The sequence below is a fragment of the Falco rusticolus genome, chromosome 4 (assembly GCF_015220075.1).
Source record: "Falco rusticolus isolate bFalRus1 chromosome 4, bFalRus1.pri, whole genome shotgun sequence".
NCBI lineage: Eukaryota > Metazoa > Chordata > Aves > Falconiformes > Falconidae > Falco > Falco rusticolus.
In genome coordinates, this window is record NC_051190.1 from 90,415,014 (window position 1) to 90,434,121 (window position 19,108).

Here is a 19,108-nt window from a genome sequence, read left to right on the forward strand (position 1 = left end):
GGTGGGAGAGCACAACCTTAGCATGTCACAAATATGTGCTGTACCAACTCCTGCTTAGCCTTTCAGTGCCTGACTGCATATTGCAGCTGGGGAGTGTATCATGTATTATATAGCCCTACAAACAACAGTGTTATTTTGCTCCTGTCAGATCTCTTGCCAGTGTTGATAACCTCCAGCATTTAGAACTGAGGATGAAAGATCTTTTTTCTTCTACTCAAGGCAGAATAATGTTCTGCCCAAAATATTCAGAGCCCCTGCCCTCATCCCCATCTCATTCACAAGCTATTTAGCATCTCCTGCTATCCTAACAATAGCAGGCAGGACCAAGAGCAAGGTGCTTGTTAATATAAGGTTTCTCTCTTTTCATTCATTCATATTTCCTCTGTTTAGTTAAGCCAGTGATACCGCTGAAGGAATAAAACAAACAAACAAAACAAAAAAAAAAAAAAAAGAGGAAGAAAGAAAGGGGGAAAAAAAGGAGGGGTGGGGGTGGTGGGGGAGCTAGGAGGGTCAAATGGAGGGGAAAAAAAAAAAAAGAAGAGTAAATTTACAGGCATGAAAAGAGATTTTAGAAAGGGGGGAGGGCAGAAACCACGAGTAGTGATATTTGAAGAGAGGTGTGTTAGGGGAGCAATGAGCATAAGGAAGCCAGCCTGCCTGTTCCTCCCCCTTCCTAATCATAGCCTTTACTCACAGACAAAACTCCCTCCCTCTCTCATTCACTCACTCACTTTAGGCCAATCCGTCCTCTCTCTCTCTCCCCCTCTCTCTGTGTCTCTCTCCTAGTCTGAGACAGAGTCAGAACTCTTCTCCCTGACAGCCACAAACATCTACAGCACTTATTGCATTCAGAGAGGGAACCTGCAAACAAAACTTCACAGAAAACTTTTGGTTCTTGTTCCAGAGAATTTGCTGAAGAGAAGGAAAAACAAACAAACAAACAAACAAAACAAACCAGCCCCAAAAAAAACTGTGCGTGAAGGGGGAGGAAAAGCAGGGCCTTTTAAAAAGGGAATCACAACAACTTTTGCTGCCAGGATGCTTTTGCTTTGGAAGAGAGGATTTTTGTTGGTGCTTTGCTGGATTATAGTGAGGAGTTCCCCAACCCCAGGATCCGAGGGGCACAGTTCAGTCACTGACTGTCCATCATGTGCCCTCGCCACGCTCTCAAAGGATGTGCCCAGCTCACAGCCTGAGATGGTGGAAGCAGTAAAGAAGCACATACTGAACATGTTGCACTTGAGGGACAGACCTAATATCACCCAGCCGGTGCCCAAGGCAGCACTTTTAAATGCCATCAAAAAACTCCACGTGGGAAAGGTGGGAGAGGATGGTTATGTGGAAATAGAGGATGATGTTGGAAGAAGAGCCGAAATGAATGAAGTTGTGGAGCAAACCTCAGAAATCATCACTTTTGCAGAATCAGGTGAGTGCTTGAAAAACAAACCTGTAAAATATCCTTTGTGCCAGAACTGCAATTAACTTCTTTTCTTCTCCTCAGCAATAATGTTTTCTGCAAGGTTGTAGGATGAGACCTGGGGGAAGGGAGAAGGAGGAATGGGATGGGGGGGTGGGGGGTAGGACTCTGAAGGAATTTGATTTTTCTGACTTAGTCTTGGCTACAGATTACACTTGCTAAGCACAGTCAGCCACACAGGGAGGAAGCTCTCTAACCAATCTTGAGCAGAAAGTCAGGCTGCAGCGGGGTCCTCCAAACTGTGCCTGTGAAGCCAGAGTACTTACAGTAAAGTACTGGACTGCAGAGCTGATGGTGAAAGAAAAAGGGCTGAAGCCTTTTGGGGAGTTTATCAAGACAGAAAGTGAGCTGCAAACTAGAGAAACAACCCTTTCATGTAAAAAATTATAGTGGAAGCTAGAAAATCAGATGAAGCAGCTTTAACTTCTAGAAGTGAGAGGGTTTTATGTGTTTGGCTTTGGGTTTTTTTTGGGGGGTTGTTTTTTTTGTTTGTTTGTTTGTTGTTTTTTTTTTTTTTTAATTTAACACAGCATCTTTGGCAATAAAGAGTTGCAGGGACTGTCAGATGACTTCAATAGAACCGGACAAGTTGCTGTAGCTGATCCAATTTGTAATGCAGACTTCTGCATACTGGAAAAAAGATTCTGTTCCTAAAACACTCCTGCCAAAAAATGTAACCTTGGTAGGGTGTGTTTTGAACTCTTTCACAGTTCTGTCTTCTCTAACTCTTATACAGTAAGAGCTCAGAATATAGATATTTACTAAGTAATAGCTTAATAATCACATCAGCTGCCTACAGGAAACAGCTCTAAAGTTTTATTTTACTGTCCTGTTTCTACATGAATAGGACCAGAACCCATTTTAATTCAATGTGTATGTATGTGCATATATATCGGTTAGTATATGAGAGTATGTTTATACATGCATCAATAGCAGTATCTTGCAATAACTCTATCATCTAACTAACAGCAACTTTTTATGATGCTGTCTAGCCAAAGTATTTTTCTTGTTGCCAAGATGGTTTTAAAAGAATGTCATTGTTTTGTTTGGTACAGCATATGGTAGGCAAAGTATGCAAAGGAACTCCAAGCATTTTTGTTTAAAAGTTTGCTGCAGCAGTATAAACAATTAAGACAACACTCAGAGTTTCCAGTCCTGAAAACCTGTTGACTCAGATGTTCTGTTTGCAGGGAAGCCATGCACAAGAAGTGTGCATGCTTTTAAGAGCAGACATTCCTGCTGGCTGTCTGATTTCCAACTGTACAAGGAGCCCTTGATTTTGGAGTCCTTGTTAATATACACATTATCAGTTCTTTCAGTATCAAAGTTCAGGCTTTTCGGTTTTTCCATCCCCTCCACTTCAGAAAGCATGCAGAAGGTGTCAATGCCAGTGGTCATTAGAAGCAGGGGCAGCTCAAAATTAGTTTAGAAATGAGTTTTTAAAAGCAAGGAAATCTCTAAGCTGTCTATGCGTCGGATTCCCCACCTGGTTTTCAGCAGCTCGCTCTAAGCACAGTGAAACACATATGGCATGAGCAGTGTTTTCTCTTCACTGTGTGAGTCCCAATCATTTGTAAACACATTATTGTCTCTCCTGAGCTCTGACACAAAGGAATTTGGAATTTGATATATGCCTACTCAGTACGACACCCTCCAACAGCGACTCCTGAAGCTATTGGCTCTCAGGGTCACGTGAGCAGCAAAATTCGTGCCATTACCCACACGCTGGCCAATAGTCCAGTCACCGATCCCCCTCCACAAACTACCCAGCATTAACACGTCACTTTGTTTGATTTGCATTGCATTGACCTACCACTGCTAGCCAAATTAGTTTAAGAAGACATATGCTATGGCGTTGCACAGCTGAAGGATGGGGGGCATCTGCTGTGTTCCCATGCCTTTTCTTCCCTGCTGCTCTTCTCCACCTTCACACTAAGCCCGTCCTGCAAGCCAAGGGAGGAGGGCTGCTCCAGCCTTTTCCTATACCCACTAGAGTTTGATTTTGGGAGAGGAAGGAGTACTTAGCAACCTAGATACTGAGCTCTAGGGTTTGGGCTTATAATGGAAATGATAACTCCACTCTGCGGAGTAACGTCAGACTGCTAAAACACATTTCTCATCTATAGCCATTCATATCTGGTGTCTTGCTAACGTCAGAAGATCTACCAGATGCCAATGCTGCAACAGCTTAAGGAAACTCTACCTGGGATCTCTTCCACTCATGCAACAGCAGTATTGCATGGCAGATATTAAGGCATTCTTATTTTTCCTTACTGAGGAAAGTGAGGCAGAAAGAAGGCCAGTGACATGCCATATAAGAAGTGTGTGTTATAAACATAGGAATAGAATCTAACCACGTGGTCAGTCCCCACTTTTCACTCTGTGAGAACTGGGAAGAGTACGGATAAGTTCAGAGCAGCGAGCAGGAGAGTAAACATGCTCCTCTCACAGTCAGGTTAATGTTCTTCCTGCTTTTAACATGAAACTCGCTGTGTCGCGAAAGAGGGCAATGGGAAATCAATGAAAATGAATGGAAACATCTCACGTTGTATCAAATAAAGGTCTATGGAAAGAGAAATAAGACTTTAGGCTTTTTGTTCCTTTGGGCATGACTTGACACAAACCAGCCATTCCCCTGACCTTCCAGAAGCCACATTTACTACTTGCCTTCATAAAAAAGTAGTATTTCCATCTTTCATCAGCTGTATCGTCAGACATACAATGAAATGGTGTGAATGAACAAACAGTGCCCTGTGCACATGGCTCTGGCTTGAGACTGCTATTTTCTAAAATAGACCAAAAATCAAATGAGCACAGGCTTTGGACAATTAGAGGGGAAACTAAATGCAGTGAACTTGTCTGAAGCACAGGTGTAGTTATGTCCAGGAAATCAGCAAAATACTTGGCAGGTACTTTTCACAGCTAACAAATCCAGGCAGATCTTTGCAGAACTAATGACCGTGAGTATTGGGCAAAAGTTTACAAATGCACCCTACTGTCCTTTGGCACTCTTACAAGTAAAACATGAAAATGATTTTCTACTTGCATATCAAAATAAGATTACTAACCTCGATTAGTTCTTCTATGAGGGTAGCTGTGCCAGAGTTGTGGGTTGCTTCAAGGTCTTAAAAATAGTCTTTTGAGGAGAGGGGTCATATAATTTTGTGACAAGCAAACCCAACAAGTTCTATAACTGAAATACCTAATGCCCATAAAATATGCTTGGCTACTAACTCTTTCATTATTTTAAGTAGATAGCTTATTAGGCAGAGCTGGGATTTTGCCAAGTTAATTTGATCCTGGCAACTAAACTACCAATGAAATGGGTTGATAACATCAGCCCCCGAGAAGGTGATAGGAATTACTGGGTGGAAATACTGAAATCCAAAGGCTTATCTTTATGAAAACTATAAGGAGAAAATGAGAAGTCTGACAGCTGTTTCGACTGCTTCTACCTTCTTGTATCACTTCATACTGACTTCAGGGTGAACCGACTTGATCATGTGAGACCTACTTTCATGTGCAGATACATGCGTGTACACACTCATGCCTTTTCTTAGGATGACACCTACTCCTATATAGCCAGGCTGGTAGTTCAGGAGGAAAAAATGGATGGGTTGCTTGTGTCTCTTTAAATCATTTAGTCAATTTTCTTTTGAAAGCGAATGTATTTAATGGCACAGGTATCCGTGCTGAATAAAGAATGGCCACGAGAGGGCACACTCCAAAGACTTTTTGCTCCACGCAAGGCAACCTTCCTGCAAGCTCTTATGCTACCTAATTAGATCCTGAATCCCAGAGATCTTTATGCTTATCTGTAGCTTCTCTGAGTGGAGCTCATTTCTTACTTTTAGCTTATTTAAAAGGCAGAGATTCACTGGAGTGGAAGACTGCAAGTAAAATAGTGCAGGAAGGAAACAGGCAAAGGGAAAAAGATGGACTAGACACTAGAAGTTCTGGGAATCTAGAGAGATCAGAAATTATCATTATTATTTTTTACAAGATACTGAGAAATGTGACCGTGAATCATCATCTGAGCTGATTTTCTCACATTTTTTTAATGCAATCTCCTTGGGTTTTAGAAAACAAGCCTATTTCCCCTGATTTTTTGGAGGTTTTGGGGGTTTTTTTGTTTGGTTGTTTTTTGGGGTTTTTTTGTTTGTTTGTTGTTGTGCTTTGGCATACTGTATCAAAGATTTCAAGTTTACCAAATGAAAGGAAGTTACTTCCAGAAGAAGAAAGCCATTCTGTATTTATCTGTTTCATTGTAACAAAATGTGAGAGTTCAGGGAGGTTGGTTAGTTTGAGAACAACTTAAGAAAGCACAGACAAATCTGAGAACATGGGAACCAGTTTAGAAAAAGATACCTGAGAGAGAGACAGAAAGTACTATGTGTGCCAATCTTTGTGTGCAGTCATGCACACAGTTTTGCATGCAAATGTAGTTGCGAATAGCTGAATATGCATTTTCCTGTATATAGTGCACATATGTCCATATGTACAGGTATGCCAAGGCAGACATGCTTATACACCCATGTAGCTATACCTACATCACTGCAATATGAATAGATTCCTGCAGATAAGTACATGCATCCATGTGCTCTGCTGTGTGCATGATGTCTCTATATTGCATATGTGTAAATGATGCATGGTGAGGAGTTCTTATAGCTAGATATGTCTATATGGGTATGAAAAGGCAATGTCATTTAATGCAATGGAGCTTTGCAAGATTGATTTAAGATTGACCATTACTCTACTGGAAGCAACTGAAATTTCTGTTATTCATTTCAATGGGCTTGGGATTTCAACCTTAGCGCACAGAAAATAATTATTTTCATGAAAACAGACTGGCAGCTTCTGATCCACTTAATGTTATGATTTAAAACAAATTATTAAAAGTATGTAAAAAACCACAAAATTCTCCCTTTTATTAGAGAGAGTATGGTAATGTTTTTACCTTGAAATATATTATTGGTGCAAGTGACCCTAAACTTTGCTTGAGCTATTTTAGAGGTAAATGCAAAAATCAAGTAACAAAAAACTTCAACCAAACAAACACCTTTTTTGTCTCTAAATATTTAAAGCCATGTGGGGGAAGGGCTTTCAATTTGGAACAAACTAGGCTGTGGATGTAAAGTACTTCCCTCCTAACAAAATAGCAGAAGAGAGTCAACGTTCACTAGAACTGAATTATTTCACATTCTGAATGACCTTGTCAATGCTCCTTTGGGTTAACTTTTCAAGAGAAGGTATTTAAATAAGGTTGATGCTGCTTTTCCCCCTCATGAACACTTGGGGAATAGTTCTTTTTCCTGTTTTTCTTTTTTGGTTTATTTTTTCTTACAAAAAAAAAATCTCCTTTTGCTGGCAGCAAAGGGTATGTGAACATAAAGATAAGGTGTTTGTTATTTGTGTCATAGTTGCTTATCCCTTTGTAAGAGGCAAATGTCAGGCAGTCAGGGAGCAGGAACAAAAGTATGTAACCTGGATGACCAGTCACACATGAGGGGTGATGAATAGTTAGAATAAATCGTTTGCCAGTAATCCATAGGCTGAAACGCATTCACAGAAACAGCCACTGTCTAATCGTGGTAATAACACATTTGTAATAATCAGTCTGCCTAGGGGATAATTGCCAGACGATAACAGTGCTAAATTCACTGAATAAATTCTACACTGTGAACAATTCATCTAACTCTAGTGGTCACTCATTAGTAAACATTTTGAGCAATTATCTCTCAATAACCATGCTCTTCTCTTCACTCTCTTTAGAGGAACCTTTCTAGTAACCTATTTTTTTCTGTCTCCTGGGGAACGGAAATGAGAAGTGAAGAAAAGGATGCTTTTGAATGTAATTACAGATTGGCACGCGGTACAAATTCCCCCAAATCTAAACATAGGCAGTAGTAAAGTTAGCAACTAAAAAAGGGAAAAAAAAGGTTGCTTTGTATGGAAAAACAGTTCACTTACAGTATAATGCAAAAACAGTTCAAAATTAAGCACCAGCGGAGCATGGAAATTTAAAGTAACAGCACCTTCTTACACAGTGAGCATTTTTCAAAGGAAAATTTAAATACTGTGTATTAAGAGGAATTAAGAATAAATCATATTGTAATGTCAGGAAGGATAATCACTTTCATTACAAAAAAAAATAATCATTTAACAGCATATAGTAAAAAAAAAAAAAGTAATGTTAAGTATAGTAGCATTTTACTCAAAAAAAGATCCTCGTAAATCATATAGTTTAGACCCTACCTAGTGTATGTATATAGCTTGAAGTAACAGGGCTCGGTCTTGAATCCCACTGCAAATTGCAAATAAATCAGTTTCAATTGCATAAAGCCAGCGACACCGACGGAAGGACCCTTAGCCTCAGAGGCAGAGCGCTGGAGCCGCAGGCTCCTGCTGTGAGCCCAGTGCGAGCTGCCCCACACAGGGCTGCCCCACCAGCCTCCCCGCGCCTGGGCCCACGGGGCTCTGCCAGTCCCTCACATTCTCCTGTGACTCGACCATGCCCATCGCCCAGTGCCGCTTGGGAGTGGGTCCCGAGGGCAGAGTCCCATGTGTGAGCCCTGAACAGCCCTTCCAGAGGTGGGGAGGAGGGTACCTGTGCAGGCACACCTCTGCTCCCATGTTCAGGGCTCTGGCCTAAAAAGGTGCGCGAGCACCACTGAAGAGAAAAACAGATACGAGCAAACTCTCATGCTATATATACTGATGCTACACTTTCTTTCCATTCAGTAACTCCTTCCATTAAAGCTTTTACCATATATGCACTACTTCTTAGGGCTTGTATTTTTAACCATTTCTCACAGCATTTGTCGGTGTCACTTGTGCTGCTAGACTGCTCCCTAGGCGTAACAGCCCTCTTCCTGGAAGGGACTTTGCTCAGCAGTAAAGCAGAGAGGTGGCCTCTCCAAGGCTTTGGGAAGGGGAGATGAGGAAAAGCAATCAAAGGGGGCCCAAAGTAATCCCTCATCTCCTTTTTCAGCTGCTTTCCGCTATGATAACTATCCAGGCTGTTGACATCGCCGTTTATATGAGCATGGAAGTGATGAAGGCATTACCACTGTTGGGCTGTGGGTCTTTCCACAGGAATCAGGCAGGAGGAGCAGGATGATTAGAAATGGAAAAAGACCCTTGCAAATCAGCTGTGTAGATGAAAAGGCAGGACAAGAGGATAAACAAAGTGTAATTATGGAAGTGATACCATCCCCAACTTTCAGGAAGGTCTCCTTTTCACTTTCAGTTAGATTAACAGTATATATTGCCAAAGCTTTGAACCTGGTCATTAACTCAGACCAAAAAGGAAAGACTGTTAAATCCCTAAGCAATATTTGTAGAAAATGAAATACAGCATTTTTTTTTGTCTCAGAGCATTTAAAGTATTTATTTTATTGTAGCACCGAACCTATTGGAAATAAAGGTCCTGTTATAAAATGCATGTGTAATCATTACAAGCCGGATCCAGAGATCTCAATTCAGTTTTATCACAGGCCAGACTCTGATTTCAAAATGAGCTTCTCTGAGCATAGTGACCTCGTAAAGACTGCAGGATTCATACAATTTGTGCTGTGTGATCGCAACAAACTAGTTGTGAATGTGGAGAGAATTCAGAAAAGCTTCGTTTTTTCCTAATGTGAAAGCATGCTTTTTATCCCTAACTTTTCACCATTCCCAGTCTCCTTCTAAAAAGATCTGTGAAAGGGAAAGGTTTTTTTTTATTGCTATAAAACCTTTTATTAGCTATGCAGGTTTGAGGACTCAGGATTTTGTTTCTTCCAGAAATATTAGGCTCATATAAGCTTCCTGCATCTTTTTTCTTTAAAATCTGAATCAAGCATTCGTATGTGAAAACGTAACTAACCACATCCAGAGAGGCTGTTATTGTAGCTAACAACCTACAGGGAGGCTGTTATCCTTGTATAAGGACACGTCTTATACTACCTTGTTCAAGCTCACTTCTTCCCTCAAGTGAAGAAAAAGCAAGTACTTGGGTACTTTCACCGTACTATTCTAGTATTTTTCGTAATGAGGAAGAATTCAACTTTCACACACAGAGAAGTATATGAAAAACTAATTAAGAGAATTATTGAGGGTCCTGTTTCTTTCATGTTATATCTGCCAAAAAGACTGGTTGTATTGCTACGCTTCTGACCAGTGCATAAGGTAATATGAATATTTACTGTTGGAGATAAGTCGCTTCATAACTATTTTCACCTCCCACTAGCATGGAAATAACAGAATGTGAAATATCATGCATTAGCACTTAACAGTATTAGGTCATTCTGTAACACACGACTGCCTGACTTTTCTGATCGGACGGGCCATACAGCTTCTTCTCTTGTTGAGCCAGGTCTGAACACCCCCGGCTCCTGTCTTCAGAGCATATGACTGGCCCAGTTTTCCATGTTTATGTCCAGCACAGCTGATCGGCTTATGCATGGGAACCCCCCTAGTGCCAGAACTGCTGTCTGTGCCCAGCTTGGTACCTCAGGAACACAGAATAAGTTTTGCACTTCCCAGTAGTATCTGCCTATTCCCTGCACCAGTCTGTGAGCTCTGGGGAAAGAAACCAGCTGGGAAGAGGCTGCTGGTGCCAGAACACTTTCTGCAGCTTGGTCTAGACCACCATTTTCCCCTCAAGGCTTCCTTCACTAGGGACAGCAAGCAGAAAGGGTTTGAATGGAGAGTCTTGGAGGCAACAACCCAACCCACTTCTGGCAAGTCACCTGCCTTCAGGTTCCCCTGAAGCTCAGGTCTCCCTCAGAAAGGGTTTATTGTGACTGTGCCAAGGAAGGGGATAAGATAACGTTAGAAGCTTGCTTTAGAAGAGTCAGGGGAAATGAAGCCACAGGCTGGCTGGCTGGTCCTTGCAGGCCTTAGAAGTCTTCATTCTCATAAAACACACTCTTTATAGCATCCCTACATACAAAGCAACCAGACTCTTTGACCACACTTCCTGGGAATGAGGAATGTCGTTGCACATCTACATCCTCATGGTCTGAAACCTGGGCAGGAGTGGGATTAATGCCTATTTCCTGCCCTTTGCTCCAACAGAGCTGGGAAGTTTGCTGTAGTTTCATTTCCAGAATGGAAAAAAATTGGTGTTAGCTGGTAAGAGCTGACTAATGAACTTTCCATCAGTATTGAATGAATGTTATTTTAAAAATAATAAAACCCGAGTAACTCTACCATGCCTTGCAGTACTGGTTGGCTTGCTCTGACTTTTCTATAAGGCACTGTCCCACTGGTTCGTGTAGCTCCCTGAGAAATCAATGTAACTCACTTTGGAGACTGGCATCAGCAAAGCCTGTAGAAGCAGTTAACACAAACCATGTGTTTCCCTATCTCAGCTACAGTTAAAAGTCTACAGTTTCACACTCTCACTTACAGGGAAAACAAAACCAAAATGCTGTGCCCTTTGGCCACTGCAATTCAGAAACGTCTGTCTCTTTGACCTGGGAATGCCACCAGGGAAAGCTGAGTGTGTCAGTGCCAGGACTTCACAGAGAGGGAAAGCAACAGGTAGCTCAAAGGGCAGCACAGCCTGCCTACAGACTTTAGAAACCAGGAACTCTTGAATTTGGAAGTGAATATGGGATAGATGTCTCTTGTGATTTTGCCCCACTTCTGCCTCACCTGAGAACGGGGGAGCAAGGAGATGGACAGGGAGCCCCTACTAGCGAGTTCAGTGATCATGGGAAGCAAGGAGGAGAGCCTTGCTGCTCTGAGAGCAATTTTTCCTGTACGTGTCCAACCACTTCACTTTTGGTCACCACTTGCCCTTTCTAGAGTGCAAAGTTCTAGTTCTGTGACGAGTAGAACCACTGCATAGAGAATTGGGTCAACAATTGTGGGCAGCTCAAGAATAATATCAATGACAAATTGGTAATTGTGAATACCATTTCTTTCTCACTAAGGCCAGATATCTGTGCATTTCAAATCTGTGACCCCAGTCCATCCTGGCCTCCACACTGAGAAAGAACAAAAGATGCCAACACAGCTTTTCCTTTTGTCAAGAAAATAGAAAAGTACCTCTCAAAAAAATAATGCCACCCACCCACCTACCTCACCCCACCCCCACCCCCCAGCTAATTCATTCTCTCTTAACTTTTTCATGCTCTAGTGATCAAATCATTAACGAGCCCTCATTATTCATTCCAACTTCTGCCAGGGATATGAGCTCTGTATCAGAGAAACACCTCCTCACCATCATAATCATCATCATGACATCTCAGCAAGTTGATACAATTATGCCAGAGAACCATCCCCATAATTATACAGTTCTTTAGCTCATTTCTCAGTGTACTCACCATTACTATAATCACAGTGAGTACAGCGTGTTAAATTAAGAACAGGATCTACAGCTAACATCTCACAGGATGAAGAGTTTGCCTGCTGCAATTCTGAAATTCTTTACAAAGTAACTCTGCAAACCTCCAAAGCCAATGCTCATGTTTTAGTATTTCTTTGTTTTTGAAACAATTGAAATCTACAACTCTCTTTAAGATGCATGTGAAGAATGGCATTTTACAGAGGGAGAAAGGGCAGACCTTATCCCCACATAATGTCCAAAGTACTACCAAAGAATTGGCAGGGCTGGAACTCGGTCCCTAACTTTAGCTATTAGGCACAGATTTCTATGTATATGGTACGTACAGTCACAGACTGCTGTCGAAAAAGCCTTTTTGCCTTTCAGCTAGCAATGATCACAAAGATAGCTTGGGCAAATGAACTCTTAACAGCTACTGATGCTTATTTGCCATGAGATGCTTTACATAAATGACTGTATCATTACTATAGAACAAAATGTTAAAATGTGATACTGGAAAATAACAGGCAAATAAATACCTTTCTAAGGAGATAATTTTCACAACAGACAAGCTGAGGAGGGGATCAGGTGAATGAAGGTTAGAAGACAAGAATCACAAAAAATCAAAAAGTCAAGTAGGAAACCTAGGGAACTTCATGCCTGTGGAGACAGTAACAGAATTCTCTTTAACAGAATGCAAGCAGACATACTAACAAGTTCTTCCTGTCTATTTCCATTTACCAAATCAGGCACAGCCAAGAAAATGTTGCACTTTGAGATTTCCAAGGAAGGCAGTGAATTATCGGTGGTGGAACATGCTGAAGTGTGGCTTTTCCTGAAGGTCTCCAAGGCCAACCGGAGCAGGACAAAAGTCACCATCCGCCTGTTTCAACAGCAGCGGCAGCCAAAAGGCAACTCTGAAGGAGCAGAAGATATGGAGGATGGGGGCCTGAAAGGTGAAAAGAGTGAGACTTTGATTTCAGAAAAGGCAGTGGACACCCGTAAGAGCACTTGGCACATCTTTCCTGTCTCCAGCAGTGTCCAGAGACTTCTGGACCAAGGGAAGAGCTCTTTGGATGTGCGGATTGCCTGTGACCTGTGCCAAGAGACGGGTGCCAGCCTGGTGCTACTGGGAAAGAAGAAGAAAAAGGAAGATGATGGGGAAGGGAAGGAAAAGGATGCTGGAGAATTCACAGGAGAAGAGGAGAAAGAGCAATCACATCGGCCCTTCCTGATGATGCTTGCCCGACACTCAGAGGACCGTCAGCACAGGCGGCGGAGACGAGGCCTGGAGTGTGATGGCAAAGTCAACATTTGCTGCAAGAAACAGTTCTTTGTCAGCTTCAAGGACATAGGATGGAGTGACTGGATCATTGCACCTACAGGTTATCATGCCAACTACTGCGAAGGAGAGTGCCCCAGCCATATAGCAGGCACATCTGGTTCATCGTTATCTTTCCACTCCACTGTCATCAACCATTACCGCATGCGGGGCCATAGCCCCTTTGCCAACCTCAAGTCATGCTGCGTGCCCACCAAGCTGCGGCCCATGTCCATGCTCTACTATGACGATGGCCAGAACATCATTAAGAAAGACATACAGAATATGATTGTGGAGGAGTGTGGCTGTTCATAGACGCATGTGTGCGCAAGACCCTTCTCATTAAGTTGAGAAGAAAATTTATCAAAAGCCCAAGAGGAAAGACCAGACACGGTATAACCTTTTTTGATGAAACAAACATCAGAAATAAAAGCTAAAATAGAAGATAGAGAAAAAAGAGAGGGGAAGAAGAAGGGAAAAAGAAAAAGACGACTTATGGAGGATCAGAAAAGACTTCGGCTATAAAAAGGAAGAAAGTTTCATGAACCTGGGCTTGAATGAGATACGTCTGAATGGCGGTATGGGTTGGGGATTTCCCCTTCCTTTCAGTATGCTCCTTATGTTATTACATAGTATACTAAACATTAGTTATTACTAGGGGAGTTACGTTCCATCCCTTAGTTACCTATCAGTTCAAACCATGGTAGCAGCTCATCTAACCTGCAGCAATTTGGACTACGTCCAAAATATCATTGAAATTCCTTGAAAAGCCATGTGTATGAACATTACATTCATTGGCACTTCCCCCCAAATTTCTGAGGGACTGAGTAGGTGTGTAGTGTTTGTGTGTATATATATATGGCTATGTATTTATATACATATCTCTATACATATAGACACTATACACATACATATACTTAACATTGGTAAAGGGACAATATTGTGCAGGTGTATACACCTTCATCTTCTGCACTACATTTACAAAAAAAAAAAAAAAAGAAAAAGAAAAAGAAAAAAGGAAAATGAAGAAAAAAGAATAAAAAAAAGAATGAATGAAAGAATAAAAGTTACATTTTGTAAAGGTGCTTACAATGTTAGAACTATGCAAACTAGTTGGTTTGAACCTGTTTACCTGCGAGAGAAAGAAAAAAAAAAAAAAAAACAAACCAGAAAGACTTTTTTTAAAATGGAAATAACTTGTTTTAAAAAAATTCTTCAGTGAGAGATACTTGAAAGGAACATGTTTGTCCAGTTACTGGAGCCAAACATTTCTATATTTTGTAAAAAAAAATTTTTAATCGTTTACTATTTGCACTACAATGGTGTCTGACCTGTCTAATCCTTATTTAACAAATATTTGCAAGGGAGGGTGGTTGGGTGTGGGAGGGGTTGAGAGCTGCACTTATTGTGAGCTATACAAGAACTGCTACAGCACACAAAATAGCTATTTTTATTATTATAATAATTATTATTATTTTGTACCTTAAAATGAATAGACACATACACCAAAGACATTTGTGCGAGCTTCTAAACAGTCCGTTTGTGGTTGGTACCATTCAAATGTAATAAGTTAGGGTTTGAATTAAGGGTCAGTGAGTTGATTACATTCAGGCTGTTAACCAGTTAAATTCAAATAATGCCCTCGTCAGAAAATTGCCATTTGAAGTAAGCCCAGAAAAGCCCTGGGATTTGGATCCAAGGTCTAGGATCTGAGGTCCACCTAAGCATAATTGTACTTTTTTGCATGTACAACACTAAGACTTGTCCCTGGTGCACAGGAACTGTGCATTGTTGGGAAACATCATGCAAAGGATATACATATATATATGTATATATTTCTGTATGTATATATGTATGTATACACAAAGTATAAGCACTTCTGGCTTCACTTTAATGTTCTTAAATCAATGAATGTTTGTGTGCAAAGCACAATATGTTAAAAGATTGTTTGTTTGTTACTACCAAGTGGGAGGTTACATGTTCAAAATAGTTTTTCTGTGAGAGAAACCTAAAGTGCTGGTGTACACTTAGAAAGTCTTGACGTAAAATTGCAAGCAGCTTTGGGCCCTGCCCACCATCACCCCTGCAAATATCCAGAAAATGGCAGTTGTGATAGGATTTCTGTTTGAAATGCAAGTCTTCAGCGAAAGACTGGCTGTCTCAACCACCACCCTCTAGCATGGCACCTCTTGATGGGTTTGCGCTTTACCTGTAAGACCTAATTTTCAGTGTCAACACCTAACCTGAAGGGTCCAACCCGTAGGGCATAGGTAGATAGTTTTAAAAAAAAATTCTATTGCTGTCATATTTCAAAGAATGTTTCAGTTAGAACATTTGTCTTTGAGTAGAGGGAGATGATAAGAGGCAATGGGAGAAACCTTTAGGCCCTGTTTACACTGAGTTTGATAACCCTGAGCCTGAAGCTTCAGACTCTCAAAGGTTTGCAGGACCAGGCCCCTGTTAGCTGCCTTCTGATGGGACAAGCTTCAAAACACCTCTCACAGAAAGAAACGCTAACGCGGCTCCCCACCTTGTTGAGAGCACCGTCTATATATATATAAATATATGTAAAAAAATAAATAAAAAAAGAAAGATAGCACAATTTAACCCTGTCACATTCGCTAGGGATAGCGTGTTAGCACCTTCTTGGCAAGAACCATGTTTAAACAGTGTAATCAGGGCCTTAAATTTTTGTCAGCCAAAACTGTTTGTGTGTGCATGTGTGCGTGGCTGTTCTCTGTGTGTGCATATGTATGTATGTGCACATGGGCACATGTCCGTATTTGTACGTATCAATAGATTAAAAAAAAAAAAAGAAAAAAAAAGAAAAAAAGAAAGAAAAGGAAAAAAAGCCCTTTCCTCTGTTGAATAGATATCAACATACATGCTTATAGCTAAGTTTTCTATCTAATTTATTCCACATTATTTAGATTGCATAGTACAGCTAATGGGTTATACATTTATGTACTTTTTATACAATGCATTTTTTACAGACTTGTTTGCAATTTGCAAAAAAAAAACTATTAAAAAATTATAACTATTGGGTAAACACTAAATTTGTCACTAAAGTATTCTGTAAAATATCAAGGCTTTCTGATTTAAATTATTTGCAGATGTTTGTCGAGTTTTTTGTGTTTTATTCCTGGGGAAAGGGAGGGATACCAAATGCTAGTAGAAAAACTAAAAAAAAAAAAAAAAGATGCACAAATAATTTATCTTTCTAACTTAAACAAACCAACTTCCTAGCCCTGCTTCGTTTGAAGCAGCTGGCAAAATTACTGTTGATTTTTCTAGAAGTAGAGCCAGGCTCTGGAACAGCAGGAGCAGGGACACAGTCTGTGACAGTTGCTGAAGGGAATACCTTTTACTTCACTGGGCTTTAGACCTGTCCTTAAAATTGGATGCATATTGTCCCAGAACACTTACTCATGTTAACAGGCTCTTTGATGTCTACTGGTCTCCTTACAAGAGTAGTAAAACTACTTACACAAGTAAAAGTAAGCCAGGGTGAATCACAGGTTCCTTTTGCTGTAGGCAGTGTGAAGGGAGAGAAAGGATTTTGAATGAATGGCCCCATATCCAACATTGTTCAATTCAATTATTTAAACCAGGCTGCTTGCATCATGGTTGATCTCTGAACAGAGTGGCAAGGGAAGCAGGTGAGATGGCTCATGTTGCTAAAAACTGTTCTCAAGTGTGATTAGTTAGAGAGCATTGGGAGGACCTGAGATCCCAGCACCTTCCTCTAAATGACAATGACAAAACTCCCATTAGCTGCAAACAGAGTATGTTCAAACTCACGGTTTCCCTGGCCAAAGCAGAAATTGCCTTTAAAAAGAAGTCTGATAGCAAGCATGATACCAGCTTTTATGTTGTGAATGGGGACTGACCCTGAGACAACTTAAAAGTGAGGAAAGAAAACACAATTTTAGATGTGGTGAGCATGTTTCATTTTAGATACACCAAACCCAAGAAGGTTTTCAAATCAAGAAGCAACTGTTCTTAAGCCCTGTTTTTTAGCTTTCATTTGTGTGTATACTAGTCACAAATTTTAAAGGTTTCTCCCTCCGATCTCTAGATTCAGTCATGGGGTTTCGATTTGTGGTCAGTTATTTAAAGTAGGGGGAAATGAAAAAGTATATGATAAAATAAAACAAGAAATCGGGAAGTTAATCAAAACTGACTGATTTCAGCAAAACATCCCATCCCTGATAATTTGATTTAATTAAAACTATATGCACTTAAAATAGCATTAGAAATTGTTACCATATTTAAACAGTTGTTTAAGGGCATGCAGTCTCAAAAATTACTTCTTTCAGGTATGAATACACAAAAAAAAAAAAAAAAAAAGCAGCTTTCAACTACTAACACATTCCTTTCCATATAACCTACTTCCTGGTTATATTGAAAATGTATTTTCGGTATATATTTAATCACAGAGATGTATTTATTTAGTACTTCCACAATCTTCTTACTTCACAGTTGCCCACAATTCGTTGTCTTTTCCTCTCTCTAAATCAGATGCTCACTAGATACAAGGCCTAAGAAACTGGCAGAAGTGTATGCTAAGATGTGTCTTTGGGAGGGCTGAATGTATTTGTGTTCTTAGGGTTTAGCAAAAGGAAATGCTTACAGATGCTTGAAATTATTTTGCACTCATGTATCACAGCAGAATACCAATCTAGGGCCCAATACCTTGGAATAGAATAAAATGGGAGTTTTGTCATTGACTTTAATAGAAACAGTCTCTTACCAAATCACTGCAAAGTAGGGCTCCGTTATATATACCTCCTTTTTCTGTATTTAGTTGAGATTTAAGCCATCAAGTTCATTTACTGTGACACCACAGGGCCACAAAGAGGCTAGCAGCAATATCTCTGAAGAAGAGAAGTTCAGGCATCTGTAAAGTCTATGTGCAAAATGAAAAATTTATGGACTATAGTTACTCTTGTGGAATAGTGCCTTACTCTGTAAGCAATGCTGTTAATTTCAGAGGGTCTCCTTTCCTAGAAAGTTACAAGTCAGCATCAGTAAAGTGAGCAAAATCTGTTTCTGGAGTGTAGGTAGAAGAGATGAGCTGGAAATGATTGAGTTCTTTAAGTTAAACCTCATGTCAATAGTGTGCATCAGTATAAGAATCAGATGCTAGTTACTTTCCTCACACTGAAAAAAGCTTTACTCCCCATCTGCTCTCACTGCATTACATGTGGAGTAAAAAGGTTTTCAGTATGAGTAAATAAAATCATAATTTGACCTTTCGTGAACAACTATAAGCAACATTTTCATGGGCAGAAACAAACAGCACTTCTGGGTTATATAGCTATTTATTTTTTGAGATATAGTGAATCTGTGTTAATTCTCAATGGGTTTCTTTGTATTTAAATACTTTCAAAAACAATACATCGACGATGGGTTGAAGATATATATATGTATGTATATATACATATTATATATATCTACAGTATATATACACAACTATATATATGTATATACATATATATAAATTATGAAAGCCAAGATATTATGAAGCCTATTTTGTTTTTATCATTTTGTGTTTTGTTGTTGATATTATTATTATTATTGTTGTTATTATTATTATTTTGCATACTACATGCAGTGCTTTAACCAATGTCTGTTCGGCTAATGTAATTAAAGTTGTTAATTTATATGAGTACATTTCAACTATGTCAATGGTTTCTTAATATTTATTGTGTAGAAGGACTGGTATTTTTTTTATTTACAGTATGTTTAAAGAGGTAACAGTTTGATATGTTCTCATTTGTTTATATTAGAAGTTATTTATTTTCACGGCATTCCGTCTGGTATTTTGATATTTGGAAGGCATGCTACCTATACTTTGTACAGTTAGTGGGCAGTATTCAGCAGCTCCCGGTAGATTTTTAGGCCCTATGTTAAATAAAAGACCTGTTTGGGGTTTTTATTTTAGATCTTTCCTATTGGTTTGCCAGGACCACTCAGTGCACTTACTGCCAGA

General features: G+C 40.0%; 1 protein-coding gene across 1 annotated transcript; it reads left to right on the forward strand.

Annotated features, from left to right (window-relative positions):
* The first annotated feature begins 599 nt into the window (after positions 1-599).
* Positions 600-13,574, forward strand: INHBA (inhibin subunit beta A). The gene is made up of 2 exons (XM_037387008.1): positions 600-1,426; positions 12,542-13,574. Exons 1-2 carry the CDS (start codon positions 1,039-1,041, stop codon positions 13,426-13,428), a joined length of 1,275 nt encoding a protein of 424 aa, XP_037242905.1. The 5' UTR covers positions 600-1,038; the 3' UTR covers positions 13,429-13,574.
* The last annotated feature ends 5,534 nt before the right edge of the window (positions 13,575-19,108 follow it).